The following is a 22,705-nucleotide window of genomic DNA, read 5'->3' on the forward strand; positions in this document are numbered from 1 at the left end:
TGGGTTGCCATTTCCATCTGAGACAGAAACAAATCCAACCACCAGGGGTTTCTTCTCTAATCAAAGGCAGCCTGAAGTTTATATTGCAATGATGTAGAAATAAGGTGAGGTCAGCGGTTACTTTTAACTTATTTTTAAAAAATATTTATTTAGGCTGTGCTACGTCTTCTTTGCAGCAGGCAGTCTTTCTCTAGCTGCCTCCAGCGGGGGCTCCTCTCTAGTTGTGGCCTGAGGGCTTCACATTGTGGTAGCTTCTCTTACGGCAGAGCTCAGGCTCTAGGGCGGGTGGGTTTCAGTAGTTGTTGTCTACGGGCTCCATTGCCTTGCAGCATGTGGGGTCTTAGTTCCCTGACCAAGTCTGGAGTCCAATGTCCAAGGTCTCCTGCGTTGGACCACTGGACCACCAGGGAAGTCCCACCAGAGGTTACTTTTTAAGTTCCAGAAGGAGCATCAGAACTCAGAGCATCTTCCTCTGTTGTCTGAGGACCCCTCCTGTTGGCCTCTGTGACCTCTCCAGCCCTCTGCCCTTGGCACTAGCTGTGGCACTACTTGTTAGCTGCATCCCTTTCAGAGTATTTTTGGTCTGGAATGATGCAAAAACATACTAGACCCAGTCCTGCCTTCCCAGTGCCCTCTCTATTCCCAAACTGACACCCAAGACCTTCCCCAAGCTCTTTGCTGCTCTCGCCTTCATGAAAATCAAACGCTTGCATACACTGCGTGATTCCTGCAAGGGGTTCGAAATTGAATGGTGTTTCTTTTGAAGCACTAAATTTAACCACGCGGATAATGGATTACCGGATACCCGTGGCAAGGAGTGAGAGCGAGCTAGGGCTGCGAGCAGCTAGCTAATAGGATCTGTTTCTTCTACCTGCGGACCCTGGACTTCGTAAGCAACCTTTCCAGGGGTCTTCCAGTCAGCAAGTGACGTGGAAGTGGGTAACGACTGTGGATTCCTCACAAGGAAGTAATAGCAGCAACCTCAGTCCAGGTGCCTATGGCAGCTAGTTTTCAAACACTTGTATTTTTCTTCCTCCTCCACGGAGCTTAACCTCTCGAAACTCACACCCTTTTTCTTCCTTTTTCTCGCTCCGCGCGCTGCAGAAGTCCCCGAAGCCCCTCCCCCGCCCCGGTTCCTCTGGGTCTCCGCTCCCCGCGCCGGCCTCTCCCCGCCCCCGCCCCCTCTTCGCGTCCCCCTCCTCGCGCTCCGCAGCCCCCGCCCCTGGGCTCCTCTCTGTCTCCCCCTCCCGGACGGCGTCGGCGCTCGGCCGGGCCCTCCGCGTCGCCAGTTTGTGAATGAGACGCTCAGTTTCTCAATGGAGCCGCGGGGGGCTCGGGCGGGCGCAGTGCGGCCGCAGCGCTGGCAGTGAGCCGGGAGGGGGGCGCCTTTCCCTCGCTCCCTCCTTCTCTCCCTCCCTCCCGCCACCGCGGCTTTTGAGGAACGGGGCTGAGAGGCCGCGGCGCAGGTCGCAGGGCCCCGCATCCCCGAGGACGCCTCCGTCGCGTTCTGCTGGAGCCGGAGCGCCGCCGACGAAGCTGGACGCCGAGGAGGCCGGTGGCCTTCGGGATATTTCCCCCTACTCCCCGCGGTCCTTTGCTCTGGGTTTAGAAACTTCTTGATTTCCCATTTCCTTTTTTAAATCCCGATTAGCTCCTTGCCTGCACTGTTTTTTTTTTTTTTTCCGGGAGAGGTGGGGGAGTGTGAGGAAAGGAACGAAGAAAATAAAAAAGAATTTCCGCCCAGAAGACAGCGACAGTTCTGAGAGCTTTTTCTTAAGGAAACAGAAGCGGCGTTTGCGGCCGCCGCGGGCGCGGGGCCCCGCCGGCCCAGCCATGCGCGAGCCGGCCCCGGGCTGCTGAGGCGCGGGCACGCGGAAGCGGAGGCCCACCGCACCGGGCTCCCCGCGCTCCCGGGCGACTTCTGTCCGCCGGGCGGCGGCAGCGGCGGTGGGATGGAGCCCGCGACCGCGCCCCAGCCCGACATGGCGCCGGAGCTGACCCCGGAGGAGGAGCAGGTAAGCCGGGCTGCGGCCGCGGCGGTGGGTGTGTCCGGACCCCCGAGGCCTAGCAGGGCTGCGCTCTTCGCGGCCCCGGGTCCGCGATGGCCTCCAACCCCCTCCCCCCCGCGGCCGCGCCCCAGGCCGTCATCCCCCAAGCCAGGGGCGCCGCTGGCCGCTGCTTCTGCTCCCGGCCTCTTCAGTCTGCTGCTTACGGGCCGCGTATTGCCCCCTCCCCGTATTCCGATGATGATTGCAGTTTCTCCAGTTGGGGGCCTCCCTTTACCCTTACCAACATCCCCCGACGTTTTTAAGAACACCTACGTTGCCTCTGGCCCTTCCACCCTTAAACGTGTTTTGCTTCATTCCGTGAGGGTTTGTGGTTTTCTAAGGTCAGAGAAAGCCCACTTTGGGGGCCGGATTCCTTCGAGGACTGTCTCTCCTCCCCAGGACAGTGAGAACTCCACAGATGCTCTAGATTTTCAGACGAGCCCCTCGGGCTTCTTAGAGGGCTGTGGCCTACTTGGACATCATTCTGGAAGATCCAGGCCTTCTCAGGCTCCCAAAGTCCCTGGCCTTGACCGTCCTGTTTAGTTTTCTCTGGCTGGGCGCATCCCTTCACCCCCACTTACCTACCCCCGTCTCATCTCACTGTCTCCATCTTTCTGAAGTCTACATTGAGCCCCATTGTCCTTTAAAGCTTTAAGCTCCTAGAAGGAAACGCTTTGCGGTGTCATTTGAGGGCCTCGGATAAGGAAAGAGCCCAGGGTCGTTATAACTTTCCCTCACCCACATTACTGTTAGGGAGACATGGACCACTCCTCTGAGGACGGTAGGAAAATCTGCTAGCTGAGATTGGAACCCTAAAGTCTTTTTGCTCTTTCTTCCTTAGCACTGCCCACATCCATGGTCAGATATAGCCATGCTCTGATTCTATGTTTAAAAACAAAACAAATAAACAGAAAAAAACCCTAAAAAAAGAAAAAAGATGAACCATGCTGGTAACCATTTCATGCTTGCCAGGCCTTGTTTCCAAGGACCACATTTGGTAGTACAGTCTCTAGTGTGAAGACAGTCTGGTTTTACAAACTAATATTGGTTAATAGGCTTGTTTAAGACCAGGTTTTTAAAATGCCCTTGACTTTTCTCCTCATTTGTGGAGATGACTTTTTTCATATTTGGCTTCAGACCACAGTTTTGTCTTTTGACACCTAGAGATAAAATCAGCATGAGGAAAAAAAAAATTCTGCTGCTCTGTACAAGCAGTGGTAACATCCTGGTAACTGTAGTGTACTGCAAGCAGGTGGCCAAGGAGACCACCCTGCCAAAATTAGGGAAATACTACTTCAGTACCAAGATGCCATGTGTTTGGTTGATTTTAAATGGGCAAAACTCTTTCACTTCTTTTCTTTTGGTTAGTCAGATTTGAAGTTTTTATATTTCTGAGACTTGAGGGCATCAGTATTCCACTATGAAAATGCCATTTGGTTGCAAATTAAAAAATTTAAACTGAGAGAAGTAAATTAAAGTGTACGTAGTATTGATAAAGTATTAACTTTATTCTGAACATATATACAATGTATATACATATATACAACTGTGTTTAAACTAGAAATAATGTTGAATGAATGTGATGGAATTAACAAGGACTAGATGGAAATAGTAAAATGTACATATATTAAGATCAACAAGTTCTGTGGGTTTTTTAACCATAACTTTTCCTACAAAACAACAAGTTTTCTACAGTCACTTCAAAATGTTGAGACATAAACATAAAAGCATAATTCCAATTGTGGTAATGCCTGATGAAATATCATATTTTAATTTAATATCACATAAGAGTACTCTTAACTGGTAAGATTACTTTAAACTATTTTAGGCTTATCAAAGTAGTTATCATGGGAAATAACACTTCATTCCATAATGCCCCATTGCTCAAACCAATTTTAGAACTCATTTGGAGTTTATTTCAAACTTTGTATCAGAATCTTTGAAATATATTTAATGTTGGGAAAATCTTGTACATTTGAGCATCCATCTGATTTTGGGAAATAGAAAAAAAATTTTTGGAATCCTATTTCATAGGTAAAGGAGGATATCAAAATGTTTAACATAGTTTCAGGCTCTTTATGAGGTGTGTAAACTGTCTTAAAGATGTTTCTGGAACAGATCCCTCTCAAATAGTACCTCTTTCTATACAGTCGTGCAAATCATAAACCCAAAAGTTTTCTTGGATACTCTGCTCTCTTTCAGCCCCTGTATGTTGTACATCATCACGTTTTCCTGAATATCTTGAATTCTTTGACTTCTTCCACCCTCACCACCACCATATTGTCACCCTAGTTCAAGCTGCTGTCATATCCTGACAGAACTTTTGTTTCCTACTTGATACATCTGCATTCCTTAGCTCTTTTTCCAAGAAACAAAGGCAAATCGCAAATCTGATTGCATCTTCCCTTCCCTGTGTGTGTTAGTCACTCAGATGTGTCTGACTCTGTGACCCCCATGAACTTTAGCCCACTAAGCTCCTCTCTCCAGGCAAGATACTGGAGTGGGTAGCCATTCCTTTCTGTAGGGGATCTTCCCGACACAGGGATTGAACCTGAGTCTCCTGCATTGCAGGCAGATTCTTTATCATCTGAGCCACCAGGGAAGCTCAAAATGTAAGCATTTATAAAAGCCTCAGTGGTTTTTCATAGTTCTTGGGATTGTTAACAGCTCGTGAATGATGTGTTACAGCTCTTGAATGTGGTCTGCAGTGCCTCAGCCCTTGTATGGTTTAGAGCCCTAGCTTATTCTCACAGTTCATCTTTGCTCCAGGAGCACTGTCCTTTTGGTCCTGCATTCTCGCCTGTTTCCTCCTGCTCCAAGGTCTTGGCACAAGTTGCTTTCCTCTGTCTGGAAATACCCTCCACTGTTAATTCCCTCTTCATCCTTCAGCTCATGGGAAGACCTTCCTTGTTCTCCTCAGTTAGGTTAGATCTGTTATTGGCTCTTGGAGTACCGTGTACTGTCCTCTACATCACTTGTCACAAGTATACACCATTTGTATCCGGGAGTTGGTGATGGACAGGGCGGCCTGGCGTGCTGCAGTTCATGGGGTCGCAAAGAGTCGGACACGACTGAGTGACTGAACTGAACTGAACTGATGATTGTATGGGGCTTCCCAGGTGGCACTAGTGGTAAAGAACCCTTCTGGCTAATGCAAGAGATAAGAGATGCTGGTTTGATCCCTGGGTTGGGAAGATCCCCTGGAGGAGGGCATGGCAACCCACTCCAGTATTCTTGCCTGGAGAATCCCCATGGCCAGAGGAGCCTGGCGGGCTACAGTCCATAGGGTTGCAAAGAGTTGGACACAACTAAAGCGACCTAGCATGCACATGATTGTATGATGGGAAGCTCCATGAGGCTTGAACTGTGTCTGGTTTTGCTCACCATCATATGAACATTGCTGAGCATGACTGGCACTTAATGAACTATTAGGAAGTATAGTACTGGTGGAATGAAGAGTAGTTCTATTTGTGATATGTATACAGACAGCAGCATCTTTCCAAGTGGCTTATAAAAATAAGGGCACTGTTCATTTTTATATATGTTTTGAAGGTCATCATTACTTAGTAGTCTCATTTCCTATCTACTCATGTTTTGAACTGATATTATACCCAGTCCTTTGTAACCTTGATGTTTCTTGCCTTTATGTTTTCAGTTCTCAATATTATAAAGCCTACAATTGAGTTATAAGAAAAAGCATGCTTTGCCTTTAAGAAGTTCACATGAATAACAACAGGGTAATAACAGTAACTGTTTCCTGTGCTCCTGCTTTGAGTCAGGCTCTGTGCTGGGCATTGCACATACAGTTAATCCTCATAAGATTGGAATTATTACCTCATTTTGCAAACGAGAAAACTCAGACTGAGAGAAGGAAATTGCCCAAATGCACATAGTTGGCAGGTAATGGGGGCTTCCCTGATGGTTCAGTGGTAAAAGACCCACCTGCAATGCAGGAGACTGGGATTGATCCCTCTCTGGGTTGGGAAGCTCCCCTGGAGAAGGAAGTGGCAACCAACTCCAGTATTCTTGCCTGGGAAATCCCGTGGACAGAGGAACTTGACAGGCTGCAGTCCATGGGATCTCAAAAGAGTTGGACATGACTCAGAGACTAAACAACGACAGCAGCAAGCAAGTGATGGAGCTTTGGTTTCCACTCAGCTCTAGGTTATTCTGCCTCCACTGCAGATGTTCGGTCTGTTACACTCACTACATTACATCTTGTGAAGCAGTTAACCAGCTTAATAAGATGCCTACATGGATATGTAATAGCTAATTTTGGGTTTGGGTATTGATACATATATGCACATATGTACATGTATTGATATGTGTTTGAGTTTGAAGTTTTTTTTTTTTAATGAAAAGAGTTCTATTTGTTTATTTGGCTGTACCAGGTCTTGGTTGCAGCACAAGGGATCTTTGATCTTCACTGTAGCATGCAGGATCTTTAGTTGTAGCATGTGGGATCTAGTTCCCTGACCAGGGATGGAACCTGAGCTTCTTGCATTGGGAGCTCAGAGTCTTAGCCACTGGACTACCAGAGAAATCCTTGATGATGCTTCTTAAAATATAGTATTAAAAATTCAGGGGCTTTCTTGGTGGTCCCGTGGCTGGGACTCCACACTCCCAGTGCTGGGGGCCCGAGTCCATCCCTGGTCAGGGAACTAGATCCCACATGCTGCAACTAAAGATTGAAGATTTGGTGTGCTGCAAATAAGACCCTACACAGCCAAATATATTAAAAAAAAATGCAGACAGAAAAATTTGGAAAACCTTATTCAGACTTGTTTATTTCCAGCAGAAACATATTGTACAGTCTGTGCAAGAAATTATGATGAAATTACTCTTGGAAAAAATTTGTTCCTTAAGATAGAGTTGGCAACTCTCCATTTTGAGGTGTGGTTACAATAAAAATTTACTTTTTAAAATATTTTCTTTTTCTTTTGTATATGAGAGATAGCTATTCTTAGAGCCAAATATGAAGGATATTATTTCTCCAAACTGTAAAAGCCAAGGTGTTTTTGTGTCAGAAATATATTCTTTTTTTGATATGTTTATATGTGAATATAAAAGCCTTTCTTAATAGGCTGGCAAAATTGTAAATTTGCCAGTGTGAAGGGTAATTTCTGCATTTCAGTACTAATCTTCATTCTTATTATTGTAATTGTCTTAGTTTTACTTTTCCAAAGCAGGTGCTCTCACATTTGTAACTTGACCTGAAGTTGGTAATTTTATCAGATATGCTAAATTATAATTAACTTGACCACCAGGGTTAGTTAAGGGTGTCTTACTTATCTGTTCTGTGTCCACATAACCTACAGAAAGTGGGATATCTTGGATTGCATCAATTTAGGATAAGTTATGAGGAAAACTTCCTCTTTGCAATAAACCTTAAAAGAAAGATGTTTAACAAGGATTATAAACCTATTTGATGGGCTGTCTAAAGAATTACAGCCTTTAGGGTCTTTTGGTTTCTCACAGATTTCCCAGTAATGGCCAGTAGATTAATTGTTTTCTAAAATAGTTACGCTTTTATTCATATTTTCATTTTAGTTGGTTCTAATAACTTACAGAATCCTTCTGTCACATTATAAATAATGCGTGTTTTTTAAAGTTGTTGTAACAGATAATCTACTAATACTTACTTTCAAAGCTTCCAAAGAAAATTTTTATTTTCAGAGTTCATGTTGTTTAGAGCTAATTTGTAAGAATTAATAAGCTAATGCATATAGATAGTAATGCATTACACAGTAAGCACTCCGTTACATTAGCCATTATATTCTCTGTCTTTGGATAGTGAAAGAGTTTAGAGCCAAGTTAGCTTAAACCAGTCCTAAGGGAAAAGAATATTCATGTTTCACACTGAGGACCATCACTTAGCATGGATTCTTTTCAATGCCAGAAAATAGTTATCTTGCAACTTCATAGTGTAATTTTCAAAAAGCTATTCTGATTCTGTGCCATGATTTGTGTTCTTATAACAGGATTTTCTGAAATTAAAATTTTAACTGCCTTGCAGTGGACTTTAGAGATTTTTGGCATTTTTCCCAAGGGCAGGGGTTTTGTCCTGGTTCTTGTGGCCAAGAACTTCCCTTTTCCCACAGCCTCACATGTCCTGTGCTAAATGTCATCTGTCCCCCTGGAAGTAACCATACGTCAAAGACCAAATGATTCATAATGTTGAGTCCTTCCAGAAAGGGGAAGGAGAGGAGGGGTAGATGCAGAATTCTCATTCCTTTCCTTATTGCCAGTAGCTAAAGATATTGTAATTAGCACTTAGGCAAGATCTCGTTTGGATGTGAAAATTTGCTTCTTTTAAAACTTCTGAGTGTATCAGGGGTCTTGGGCTTTAGTTGTGAATGTTAAAGAGACCTGCAGATTTTCCCCAAGGAACCTAACTTCTATTACTTACTAATGAATTGAAAAGTAAGACAAACACTCTAAAAAGGAACTGAACTGTTTAACAGAGGTAAAAGTTAAAACTCATTGTAGGTCAGTACAGCTAAATCTCATTTTACGACATATATATCTTTATTATCGTGGAAAAGACATAGTAATGTTGGGATTCTCCAACTTTGTTATCTAAATATTCAGTTCAAAAAAAAATAAATATTCAGTTCAATTCCGTCACTGTGTCCAATTCTTTGTGACCCCATGGACTGCAGCATGCCAGGCTTCCCTGTCCATCACCAACTCCCGGAGCTTGCTCAAATTCATGTCCATTGAGTTGGTGATACCATCATCGTCCCCTTCTCCTCCTGCCTTCACTCTTTCCCAGCCTCAGGGCGTTTTCCAATAAGTCCACATATTAAGACCTATTTTATAGCAGAATGGCTGATCCACTGCAGTGTCAATATTATACATCAGAGCCCCTAACTCTAGTTATTTGTTCAGGTACTTGGGTGTTCAGTGCAATTTCAGCCATTTCGCACCTGTTTTATCACTCTGTCTTGATGTCTTAGACAGTTAGGGCTACTTTCTTTTTCCAAATCAATCATTATTACATTTCCGGTGCTCCCCCGTATGCCTCCACACTGGAATAGTCACTGTTTTTTATTCCTCTTCCTCTGGAGTAGGGGCAGATATCCCTAGAATAGGTAGTTAAGCTTGCGCTGCTCAGTGCTGGAGGGCCTGTGCTTACTGGAATGAGCACTTTCATATATGATTTTGAAAAGACCTCATTAGAACCTAACTGAGATGGCTGGGGGCTGGGAATAGGAGACAGAAAAGCTTCAGAGCCCGTGGGAAGAGTTGTTTATTAAGGACTGGTTATCTCTTAGGTCCAGACTATAAAACGATGAAACCCAAACAGTAGATTAGAGGTGGCTTTTTCTTTAGTTTCTGCTTCTGAGAAAAGCATTCCATTCTTTTCTCTGGGAAAGACAATTTCTGTTACGTACTGGTTGCCTCTAAAATACCAGATCCATTCAAAACAAACATGCACACTTCTTGTCTTTTTATCCAGCATGGGTGGCACAGATCTAACTAGCCTAGTAGCATTATTATGAGACCAGAATTTATTCTCAGTATTGATGGGCACATTCTAAAGAGAATCATCCATGACTTTAATCCTGAAGTGTCTGGGGATATTAATCCATTAATTACTTTTTCATTGAACACATGGCTAATCTTTCCTTTTGCATTTACTTTTCTATACCTCATTGTAACACGATAGACATCATTATTAAAATGCACCTATTTTGAAATAGGTTTTTTATATTATCTACAATGATCATGTTTCCTTTATCATTAAAACCAGTAACTTTCTGTAGAAAGTGTTGCATGCTCTGTACAGGTTTGGGATTATGTTATTAACTGGTGAGATCCCAGTATTTAAGATTAATGCAAATCTGGCTTTTTTTCTAAACAATATTTACAGGTGAAATCTGGGCCTTTGGAGAGTTGATGGCAATGAGTCTCAGGTAAACTTCAGGAATCCTTGGCTTCCTTTGTGGCTCCAGCCATTTTATCTAATACTTTATTAATTTTATTTAAGTCCCTTACAGGCTTCCCTTGTGGCTCAGATAGTAAAGAATTTGCCTGCAGTGCAGGAGACCCAGGTTTGATTTCTGCATCGGGAAGATCCCCTGGAGAATGGAATAGCTAACTACTCTAGTATTCTTGCTTGGAGAATGGAATGGACAGAGGAGCTTGGTGGGCTGCAGTCCATGGGATCACAAAGAGTCAGACATGACTGAGCAGCTATCACTTTAAACTCCCTTACAGTTACAAAACGCTCAATAAATATCTGTGATAATAGTATTCTTACCCTTTGTGCTGTAGGAAATCATGTTTTTCAAATAAGAATAGGAGGAAAAATAAAGAATCTTACTTTGTAGCAATGAAATAGATTTCTAGGTGGCCTAAGACTTCTAACAACTGAATACTGTATCTCGAAGATGGTAGTGAGGCTGCCTATGCTCATTTTATGCTAGTAGCACTTAATGCACCATCCATTGGTCCGTTGGTTTATTTCCTCTTGGTTAATAGATTTCTTGTTTAAGTGCACTGATTATCATCTTTTTGTTTTTTCCAGATAAAACTTGAAAAGGTCATCTGATGATCTAAAAATGACATGTTTAGAGTACAAAGAATTATAGTTTATGTCATCTTTCATATTTTAGTTCAACAGCTTTTGTGAAAAAATTCCCATTCCATTGTTCATATCAGTGGTTCTCAACCAGGGTGATTTTATTTATTTCCAAACTTAAAACCTTTTATTTTGTGTTTGGGTATAGCCAATTATGGAGAAGGAAATGGCAACCCACTCCAGTATTCTTGCCTGGAAAATGCCATGGACAGAGAAACCTGGCGGGCTGCAGTCCATGGTGTCACCAAGAGCTGGACACGACTGAGGACGCACACACACAGAGCCAGTTAACATTATTGTGGTAGCTGCAGGTGAACGGCAGAGGCACTCAGCCATATATATGCAGGTATCCATTCTCCCCTAAACCCCCTCCCATATATTTACATTTTTTAAAATTTATTTTTGGCTGTACTGGATCTTTGTTGCTGCAAGAGGGCTTTCTCTAATTGTGGCGAGAGGACTTCTCATTGCGGCGGCTTCTCTTATTGCACGAGCACAAGCTCTAGGGCTCTCAGGCATCCAGAGTGGCTCGTGGGCTCTCAAGTGCAGGCTCAGTAGTTGTGGCTCATGGGCTTAGTTACCCGTGGCATGTAGAATCTTCCCAGACCAGGGATCAAACCCATGTCCTTTGCATTGACAAACAGATTCTTAACCACTGGACCACCAGGGAAGTTTGTCAATCACTAGGGTGTTCTTTTGAAAGAATGATGCTACAGCTGAAACTCCAGGACTTTGGCCACCTCATGAGAAGAGTTGACTCATTGGAAAAGACTCTGATGCTGGGAGGGATTGGGGGCAGGGGGAGAAAGGGACGACAGAGGGTGAGATGGCTGGATGGCATCACCGACTTGATGGATGTGAGTTTGGGTGAACTCCTGGAGTTGGTAATGAACAGGGAGGCCTGGCGTGCTACAAGTCATGGGGTCTCAGAGTCAGACACGACTGAGCGACTGAACTGAACTGAACTGAGATACATTTGATTGTCCCAACTGGGGATGCTACTGGGATCTAGTGGGTAGAGGCCAGTAATACTGCCAGTATAATGATGGGCATAGAGCCCGCCACAACCAAAGGTGAACTGGCCCAAAATGTCAGTAGTGCCAAGGTTGAGAAACCCGTTTATATCTGAAGAATTTTGTAGTTCTTAGGAACAGAGTTACAAGTTCCTACTTTTTAGTTCAAGGCAGGTCTTTGGTTAACACAGTAAATATTTATTCAAATTCTGTGTCCCTAAATACTGGTTTTTGCAATTGACTTCACATACTGAAAAACTCCAGTCTAGAACATAATTATTTTGCAGCATAACCATCACACAGGATAGAATGAGACATCTCCACAGCCTTTGCTGGGGTTTTCAGAGATGAGAGATTTTATGTGACTAGCAGAACGCTACTTGAGTCCTGCCATGGGATGATAATGGGAATTGTGATTTTTACTTTCCCTTCCAAGTATTTCTGTGTTGCTACTAAGTGTCTATGTTCTCCCAGTGAGTGAGGTGATTATTATGTATCAACCTCTTTCCCTTTTCATGTTAATGTCTACAAAGAGGAAAGTTTTACAGATCATAAACAGAAATACAGTTTGTTCATTCAGCAGTCATTTGTTCTCTGTCACTGTGTGCCAGGTTCTTGTTCAGCATGGATTGAGGGCTCTTTGTCCTTGAGGAATTGCCCTCCAGTTATTTGTGGGCAGGTCTTGAACTGGGGGGTATATACCAAGGAGGAGGACCTCTTATCTTCAGCGCGGGCAGACACTTAATCTTATACATCTTTCATGTATACATCTTTCGTGTACATTGTGAGAGTTCAAAATATGTTTGCTGAAGAATGAGTGAAACTGTGTATGTTGAAATTATTTATTCCTCACCCACCCATGAAGTGAGTATTATTTTGTTTAGGATGATTATCTTCCTGATATAGAGATTAAGTTCAGAAGCTTTCAGCAATCCACCAGGGAGGCAACCTGGGACTCAAGCTCTCTGATTAAATGCAGTGCTGTCTCTAGTAAATGTCATCTGTGTTAATCACGTGTTTCTATGTATGACACAGTACATACATATATACCAGAAACAGCTCTCTCTTGGCATTTGTATGTTAAATATTCCTGGTTTCAACCATTTACAGATTTCTCTACAGACATGTGATTCCATTGTTCCTAGCTGCTTGTTGTACATTTATGAAAGAAATTATATATTTTAATGGGATTAGTGAACTTGAAGTTTCATATAAGTCTCTGGTTGTACCTCTCAGAATGTTGTGGGTCTGTTGTTTGCCTTTATAAAGCTAGTGTTTAGTCTTGTCTATGTGGAGTTTAATCTTTCAGATACTATTATCAGCATCATGGGAAAGTATATATGGTGTATTTGCCTACCAGTAATTAGGATGAGACTACAGCTTTTTAAATTGTTTTGTCCATGATACCTTCAGTTTACCCACGTTTTTGTCTGTACTTACATTACTACTGGGGCTTCCCTGGTAGCTCAGCTGGTAACGAATCCACCTGCAATGCAGAAGAGCCCGGTTTGATTCTTGGGTCAGGAAAATCCCCTGGAGAAGGGATAGGCTACCCACTCCAGTATTCTTGGGCTTCCCTGGTGGCCCAGATGGTAAAGAATCCGCCTGCAATGCAGGAGACCTGGGTTCGATCTCTGGGTTGGGAAGAACCCCTGGAGGAGGGCATGGCAGCTCACTCCGTATTCTTACCTGGAGACTCCCCATGGACTGAGGAGCTGGTTGGGCTACAGTCCATGGGGTTGCAAAGAGTCAGACACAGCTGAGCGACTAAGCACGAGCACAAACTACTACTAGATTTCCCTTTCCAGCTCTTGCCAAGCGTTAAAGTTGAGGAAGAAATTTTTTCCAAAAAAAGGGTTTTTTCCCCTTGATTTTATTTTCTGTACTTATAAATTTTCTTATGTTTGTAAAGGAAGAAAAACAGTTATTAAGAGACCTAAAACCTTGAACATAAAACATAAGCACAAGAAAACAGTTTTAGTTGGGAATGAGACAGTTTGTCTCATTGATTTTACCTCCTCTATGCCAGGAAACCCCGGAAGTGAAGAGAAAAAGGTATTTCTGGCAAGGTTAGGGATATAGCTAGCAAGATTAAAATACACAGAAATTCCCAGCATACTTTTTTTTAAATCTTTTTAGATTAGGATTCTGAATGTTTTAGAGAAACCATCTGATGTTTCTTCATACTGAATGCTGGTGCATCATTTTGTTCATAGGAAATAAACTGCATTGTTATGGAATTAATAGTAACATTAAAAAAAAAATTGAAAACCATTCATTTTCTTTTCTTTAACCACCCAAAGCATCATTTTCTTTCATAGTTTATATCAGGCTAGGGAAGTGCTAGCTTTGGAGGTGATTTTTGTGAGAAAATTAGAAACAACTGGAAATTTGTGTTTTGAATAAAATTGCTAGGACCACTGGAACATGGAAACTAGTCAGAACCTCTCATTGTTGTCATGCTGTCCTTACAGTGCTGGAAGTATTGGTGAAAGCCCACATCAAACTTGTGATAATAGTAGTGGCTAAGCACTAACTAGGACTTCCCTGGTGGCGCAGACGGTAAAGCATCTGTCTACAATGCGGGAGACCCTGGTTCGATCCATGGGTCGGGAAGATCCCCTGGAGAAGGCAATGGCACCCCGCTCTAGTACTCTTGCCTGGAAAATCCCGTGGACAGAGGAGCCTGGTAGGCTGCAGTCTGTGGGGTTGCTAGAGTCGGACACGACTGAGCAACTTCACTTTCAAGCACTAGGGTGGCTACCATTAAAAAAGAAAAAACACCAAAAAAGAGAGAGAGAGGAAGAAAGAAAGAAAATAAGTGTTGGCATTGCTGGTGGGAATGTAATATGGTACAGCTACTGTGAAAAACAATTTGGTGGTTTCTCAAAAGGTTAAACATAGAACTACCCATGTGATGCAACAGTTTCATTTGTAGGTATGTATGCAAAAGATTAAAAGTAGGCACTCAAATAGACACATGTATGTGCATTCATAGCAACATTATTCCCAATACCAAAAGGTAGAAGCAGCCTGACTATCCAATGATAAATGAATAGCTAAACAGAATGTAGTATATACGTATAATGGAGTATTATTCAGCTTTAAAAAGAAATGAAATGTTGATATATGCTATAATATGGATAGGTCTTAAAAACATTATGCTTACTGAAATAAGCCAGACACAGAAGTCAAATGTATGATTCCACTTGTATAAGGTACAGATTCATGGAGACAGTAGAATACCAGGGACTGGGAGGAGGTGGAAAGGAATTACTGTTTGAAGAGTATACAGGTTTTGTTGAGGGTTATGGAGAAGTTTTGGGACTCGATAGTGGTGCTGTTTCACCCAACTTTGTGAAAGCATTTAATGCCACTGAATTGTGTACTTACAAATGGTGAGAAAAATCAAAAGTATTTTGTGTATTATATCATAGTAAAAAAAACAGTTAAGCACCTTTCAAAGTGTTTTATGAATCTTAATTCATTTAGTGAATAACGCAGCTGGTGAGTCAAAGGAAAGAGAATAGGTGTTACTTCTGCTCCTCCTTGGCTCCTGATCTTAAGCCTAGAATCTCTTATATAAGTACCATTTATTGTTTCTGGGTGTATGTATGTTAATGATTTGTTAGAATGTGAATTGTCATGTGTTTAAACGCCTGAATATTTCACCTGTGAGATCCCAGTTCACTTCTACTCTGTAGGAAAATAAGGAGTTTTCTGTGAGGAACAAAGTTCTGAGTGTCATGGTATGAATGGACCCTGTATGTATAGCGTTCTCGTCTCCTCCCCCTGCCCCATTTCCAGTACAGTTCTGGGAATGACTTGAAATATTGTTGATCTAGAGCTCTGGTTCTCAACGTGTAGTCTCCAGATCAGCGGCATAGGCTTGCCTTGGGAGCTTGTTAAAAATGCAAATATTCACGTCTTATCCCAGACCTACTGAGTCAGGAACTCTAGGGCTGAGGTCTAACAGTGTGTATTTTAACAAGTCTCCAAATGCATGCTCAAGTTGGAGAACTAGTAGTCCAGAAAATAACTAGGGTGCTGTCGCGCTGGTTGGGGAATCATTTAGAACTGAGTTTAAACATTTCAGTTCACTTTGGAAAGGGAAGATTTACAAATTGCTTACAAATTGCTCTGGAACTCCAGGTATTGTCTGAACTGGCTGAAAGCTGCAGGAATCATCTCATTCTGTACTAGAACTGTGTTGTTCCAAAGACTAGCATTTACCACGATCCGATCCAAAGAAAGAGCAGAGCCTTACTACTTGAGAAGTAGAAAGGGAACCAGGATGTCTGCAAAACAAGGCATTGAGACACCTGATGTCCACTGCAGATGGCATTCCCTAGAGAGATGCTCAGCTTCCAAGGAAGTATTGAATGAAAGAAGACACAGGCTGTTCAGATTTAGCCAGGAAAAACCTGCCAGCTTTGACAGGGCCAGTCCATAAGAAGCTTGTGTTACTTCAGTGTCAGTTACCCTGAGAATCTGGACCTAGGAGTTACCAGATTTTCCTGTCTGGGTCCTGTACAGGAGCTGAGCTAGTTATGTTTGGAGTTGAAAATGGAACATTGCAGTGAGGACGGCCAGATTGTAGGCAGCTTTTCCAGGCTTCATTCTTTGTAGGCCTCTTCGGTACAATAAACTGATCTGCTTGTATTGTTTTATGAATGTGAATAAGTTTGTCCTTTAGTTAGTGAGAGGCCTCCTTGGATTTGGAAGTATTAATCCAGCAAGTTTGAGATGAGTGGATGACTGACATTGCCTAATTTGCAGTCTCCCAGCCAGATTTCATTTGAGGTCATGGTCCCAGTTTCTTCAATGTGTGACAGTCAAGATTCAGTAACCTAAGGCTTGGCCATAGGAAGAAAACTGGGCCAGTTAAATTTGGTGTCGATAAGCAACAGCTGGTCTAATATGCAGGCCAGGGCCAGGTTAGCCACAGATCTGAGGTGCTGAATCCTAAAGTGTTGGATTAGAAATTGTCAAATCAGCCCTGTTAGATCCATTTGACATTGGCAAAACTGAGCCTGAGGGGTGTGAGAGAGAGGAGAGGGGGATGGAGATGAAGATAGGGGGAGGAGATATATGGGGGTGATGTGCTAGTTATTAGGGAATGGAAGCAGTTGAGAGGGTAGCTTCATTGTGTGAAGTGGGAGGGAATATAAAACCAAAAAAGAAGGAACTAGCTATTACATTTTCAAAGCATCTCACCACTCTGATCTTTTCTTGGACTGATTTTTATTTGCCAGTGACCATCTTAAAGTTTAGCATCTGAACTGAAGACAGTATTACAAACAATGTCTGATAGGCCCCCTTGTTTTGGGCACCACGCTTCTGTAATGTGCTCCAAATTCAAAACAGTTTTTGGCAGTTTTAGTAAACTGTTGACTAAGAGATTCAAGTCAACTAAGATTCCTAAGTCTTTTCTTATGAGCTTCTGTTAAATTTCATCTGATGCTTCTAAAATTTATTTTCTTGCCTTTATCCTTAAATATCATTTTGTTAGATTTAATGTTCACTACCACTTGTTGAGCTTTAAGAGTCAAAAACTTTACAAATATTACTTTTTCTTCCCTCTTACACCAATTCTGTGGGAGTGTTATTCCCATTTTATTTGTTTGTGTGATTTATTTTAGTTTTGGCTGTACTGGGTCTTCACCGCTTCATTTGTGAGGGCTTTCTCTAGTTGCAGCAAGCAGGGGCTTCTCTCGTTGCGGAGCATGGGCTTTAGGCACGGGGGCTTCAGTAGTTGGGGCTGAGGGGCTGCAGAGCATGGGCTCTGTAGTTGTGGTGCATGGGCTTAGTTGCTCCAGGGCACGTGGAGTCTTCCCCGGCCGGGGATGGAATCCCTGTCTGGCGGGCGGATTCTTACCTGCTGCACCACCAGGGAAGTCCCATTACTCGCTTTTTAAAGGTGTGGAGTCTTTAAGCCTCAAAGAAGTAAGTTGCTTGCGTTCTAAACACTAAGTGCTAGAACCTGGTATTCCAACCCTGTTTGTCTGACCCCAAAGCTTCACTTCTGAGTACCACTCTAGCCCATTGTTCTATCCTGTTTTGATCTTTTAGATCTGTTTTCTCTTTTACAATATGTTTGTTGTCTAAGCTTAGCTCTCCTCTTACATGGTCAGCCTGGCCCAGTGCCCCTATCTAGGTCATTTATAGGCCAGGGAGGGATGTAGAGCAAGTCAAGGAACAGAGTGTGAGCTTTACAATCAGGCTTGGTTTTGGAATCTTGGTTGAATCATCAGGAGTTGTGTGAATTGGCAAAGTACTTAACTTGTCTGGGCCTCCATTTCCTCACACATAAAACGTCTCAATACCTGCCATTGGAAAAGCTGAATATAAACAACATGGATGCAAAGTGCTTGACGCATGGGCTAGCAAGCAGACTGTAGGCTTTCAGTAAACAGTAGTCTATCTGTCTCCCTTCTTTCAGAGAATTCTTTAACATCTTTTTTTTTTTTTTAATATCCTTTAAAATCCCCCACTTCAGGTCCCACTCATTTTTTAAAAAATTGACTGTCTTTGGGTGTAATTGTTTATTGTTTCTTGCAGGGTTTATCATAAGCCCCACTGTGGCAGCACACTTGGCTGTAGAAAGAAGTGGTTAAGAACTGTACCATAAGTTCTGTGTGATTATGAGTAAGCAGCTTAATCCCTTTTTGCCTTAGTTTCATCATATGTAAAATGTAGGTAACACTAGTAAAGAATAGTTATGAGGATTAAATAAGTTAATATATATGAAATCCTTGAAACAATTTAATCTTTGCTACTATGAATATCTGCAAATTACAGATAATAATGCCCACTTTGTAGGGTTATTAGTGAATTAAATAAGTAGTCACCTGCTTAACATTTAACATTTTATAATTTACTCATTTTTGGCTGCACTGGATCTTCGTTGCTGCGTGCGGGCTTTCTGTAGTTGTTGCAAGTGGAGGCTTCTGTCTCTAGTTGCGGTGCTCAGGCTTCTCATTGTGATGGCGTCTCTTGTTGCAGAGTACAGACTCTAGGCATGTGAGCTTTCGTATTTGTGGGCTCAGTAGTTGTGGTGCATGGGCTTATCATTTGCCCTTTGGCATGTGGAATCTTCCCAGATTGGAGATTGAACCCTGTACCCTGCATTGGCAGGCAGATTCTTAACCACCAGGGTGTCCTGCTTAACATTTTGATTGGCAAATATACAGAAATTAATAGAAGGAAATCTTTCTGTCCACGAAGATAGCATGAAATGCTCATCAGATGCCTTGCTAAAAGTAGATCTGTTTTGTACATCAATGATTTTCAAACGTAATCACACAGAAGAATCATCTAGGATCTTGTTAACATGAGGATTCTGATTAAATGTGGTGAGGCCTGTGGTCTGCATTTCTGACTTCCTTGGTGATTCCATTACTACTTGTCTACAAGATGTCACTTTTGAGTATCACTGCTAAATAGTACATTCATTACTTTTCAGTCTAGTGTATTCTTTCTTTAAAGACTTGTTTTCAGTAAATCGCTTCTGGTGATCAGTATTCCCCTGCCTAAAACCTCAAAGCTCACTTTATTTTTTGGCCTCACCACTTAGTTTGTGGGATCTTAGTTTTCTGACTAGGGATCAAACCTGGGCCCCAGCAGTGAAAGCAAAAGCACTGAGCCCTAATCAGTGGACCACCAGGGAACTCCTCAAAGCCAACTTAAAAAAAAACATCGAGCCAGGGCTAGGTTTATGTGTAAACGATCTGCCTGCTGATGCAGGGGACACAGGTTTGATCCCTGATCTGGGAAGATTCCACATGCCAAGGAACAACTAAGTCCGTGTGCCACAACTGTTGAACTTATACTCTGGAGCCCAGGAGCCACAACTGCTGATGCCTGCACGCCCTAGAGCCCGTGCTCTGCAACAAGAGAAGCTGCCACAATTAGAAGCCCATGCACTGGAGCTAAAGAGTAGCCGCAGCTCACTCACTGCAACTAGAGAAAAGCCTACGTAGCAGTAAAGACCCAGCACAGCCAGAAATAAATAAATTACATATAGAAAAAAGATTTGAGTGAGATTTGCCCATCCATTGGCATACAGCATTCACAAATTCATTATACTCAGATTTTCATGGGTAGGAACCATGTCTTACTTCATAAAATTTGTAAACTTTAACTTATTTTGGACATCTCTCTTATAGATGTCTTTTTTAAAAAAATAATAAACCTCCTTTATTCCTTTGCATTTTCTCTTTTCTTCAGTCCTTTTTATTTTATTTATTTATTTTCTGGTTGCTCTGCATGGCTTGCAGGATCTCAATTCCCCACTGAAGGACTGAACTGCCCTCTGCAGTGGAAGCATGAGGTCCTAACCACTGGACCACCAGGAAGTTCCCTAGATGTCTTAGGATAGTGGCAGTTTAATTTTCAGATATTTTCTTTTGTGACTTCATAGTTTACTCTCTCATTGCTTTTCTTATGTCATTCCTGGTATTCTTTGCCAGTTTTATCCAGGAATTTTTCTCACTCAGTTTTCAGTTTTAAACTCTCATAATCAGATCAGCAAGCATTCAGACGAATATATTCTTCCTACTACTTGTCAACACCACTCTTTTAGCAAGCTGAGAGCCCATCATCATTCGTACGTTCACTCATCAGAATGGTGCCATGCAATGTGCTTGGTGTTGCGTATGCATCTGTGAGCATGCGAGACTGGGCCCTTTCACCTCCCTAAACTTACAGGCCAACAGGAGCAGGTAGACAATAGCTTTTATAATACTGTGTGCCTGGGTGGAAGACAGTGAAGACTTCCAGGATGAAGAAGTGGGATTTAGACTGACACATTAGAAAAGACCCTGATGATGGGAAAGATTGAAGGTGGGAGGAGAAGGGGACAACAGAGGATGAGATGGTTGGATAGCATCACCGACTCAATGGACATGAGTTTGAGTAAGCTCTGGGGGGTGGTGAAGGACAGGGAAGCCTGGTGTGCTGCAGTCCATGGGGTCGCAAAGAGTTGGACACGACTGAGCAACTGAACACAAACAACAAATAAAGGGTGAATAGAAGTAAGCCAGGGTTGGGAGGAGGGAAAGGAGAAGAATGTTCCAGCAGGATCTGGCATATCTGATTTACTGATAGTCATTCACATCCTCCTTTCTTCTCTGATGTCTCAGCCAGCAATTGAAAGAAGAGAGAATTGTTACTAAAGGCCTCCCCCATCGCCTGGGTTCCACAAATCCTTTGGATTTTTTTTTTCCTCTAGAAATACATTCCAGGTTCTTCTGGTTGTGTAGTTCACCCTCTTATTAACCAGCTGGAATGGGTAGCAGTTGGCAGGCTGCCTTTGGGTTTGTTCTTATGGAGAGTGACCAATTATATGCTCACCCCCAGTCCCCACAACCCCTGTTTCCCCCTGGAAACATGGATGGCTTTGCTCTTGTTGATGGTGAGGAGCTTCCTGTTTATTCTCCAGATTTCTGTTTTGTTTTGTTTTGTTTTTCCTGTGTTTCTTGCCTGTGTTATATTCTTCTGCCCCTGTACCTCTGGACATGAATTTTTTCCTATGACAATTCAGAAATGTTTGCTTCTTTATTTTCTTGTTGAATTATTTCCTCCATTGTCTCTGGGAGTTCTTCATCCTCTTTGATAACTGTTGTCTGGAGAATGGTATTTATAAGCCTGAGAGGAGAGATGCCAGCTTGTGTTTAGTAAACATGCTTTTGGCAAAGACCTCCATCAGGAAAGCGAACGTGGCACAATTCTGCAGTGCCTTGGAACATCCTGTTTAGGGCTTGTTGTTGTTTAGTCGCTAAGTTGTGTCCGACTTTTGCAGCCCCATGGGCTGTAGCACACTAGGCTCCTCTCTCCTCCACTATCTCTTGGAGTTTGCTCAAAGTCCCGTCCCTTGAGCTGGTATTGCTATCTAACCATCTCATTCTCTTCCACCCGCTTCTCCTTTGCCTTCAATCTTTCCTAGCATCAGAGTCTTTTTCAGTGAGTCAGTTCTTCTGTTTAGTCCTGAAGGTTCCAAAAAGCAGCTATAATCCTTTATCCCTTTGTAGAGCTCACTAACTCATCATCTTTGGCCTTGATAGGAAGACTGATAGACTATCAACAAACTCATCATTTGGTGGCATTGTGTTCAGATAACCTTATTATATATATTTTAGTTAAAGACTATATAAAATTAATATATTCTATTTTGGGGGTAGATAATGTAGTCACGTGATTTAAACTTAAAAAGGTACAGAGAAGAATTTGGTAAATATCCTCCCTCTTGCCATATCTCTCAGCCACCTAATTCTCCTCTGAGACAAGCAGTGTTACCAGTTTATTATATATCCTTCCAGAGTAATTTTGTGCATAGACAAACACACGACATACTATGTATGTCATAATATATATTTCAGGTAATGTCCCAGCCAGTACTGGTCTGTGGCCTGTTAGGAACCAGGCCACATAGCAGGAGGTGAACACTTGTCTTCCACAAAACCGGTCCCTGGTATCAAAAAGGTTGGGAACTGCTGATACAATATGTATGTTGATGAGATGAATGATGTGTATCCAGTATTTCTCAAGGCCACTTAGTGGGTAGAAAGACTGTAGGATTTGAAAAATTTTGAATTCAAGCCTCAAAACCTCAGCTATGCCATTTATTAGTTGAGTGACCTTGAACAGCTTCCTTAGGCTCTATGTGCTTTGATTTCTTTAAGTGGTTGAATATGATATATTCCAGGCTTCCTGGGTGGTGCTAGTGGTAAAGAACCTGCCTGCCAATGCAGGCGATGTAGGAGTTCAATCGCTGGGTCAGGAAGATCCCCTGGAGGAGGGCATGGCAACTTACTCCAATATTCTTGCCTGGAGAATCCCATGGACGGAGGATCCCGGCAGGCTGCCATTCATAGGGTCATAAAGAGTCGGACACAGCTGGAGCAGCTGAGCACACACACGCTGTACGCACGCTCCTTCTTTGGTGCGTGTTAAATGCTTCTCAAGCGGTTGCTTCTTGCTGGACCACACTCTTTGGCCTATGTGAACAGGGAGGGGCGGAGTCTTGCTGTACAAAAAGGAATGGATTGAACTGCCTT

General features: G+C 42.7%; 1 protein-coding gene across 3 annotated transcripts in view; it reads left to right on the top strand.

Moving 5' to 3' along the window:
* Window positions 1-1,797: 1,797 nt before the first annotated feature.
* The window catches only part of PTPN9 (protein tyrosine phosphatase non-receptor type 9), a 70,068-nt gene continuing 49,160 nt past the window's right edge, over window positions 1,798-22,705 (top strand). The window contains exon 1 of one of the 3 annotated variants that reach the window (XM_061394781.1): window positions 1,798-2,015. In XM_061394781.1, coding sequence (XP_061250765.1) covers window positions 1,953-2,015 — 63 coding nt within the window. In that variant the 5' untranslated portion in view covers window positions 1,798-1,952. Of the gene's footprint in view, window positions 2,016-9,330; window positions 10,982-20,510; window positions 22,131-22,705 lie in introns of those variants that run through there. The other 2 variants (XM_061394778.1, XM_061394779.1) reach the window with 2 other exon arrangements.

The sequence above is a fragment of the Bos javanicus genome, chromosome 21 (genome assembly GCF_032452875.1).
Source record: "Bos javanicus breed banteng chromosome 21, ARS-OSU_banteng_1.0, whole genome shotgun sequence".
NCBI lineage: Eukaryota > Metazoa > Chordata > Mammalia > Artiodactyla > Bovidae > Bos > Bos javanicus.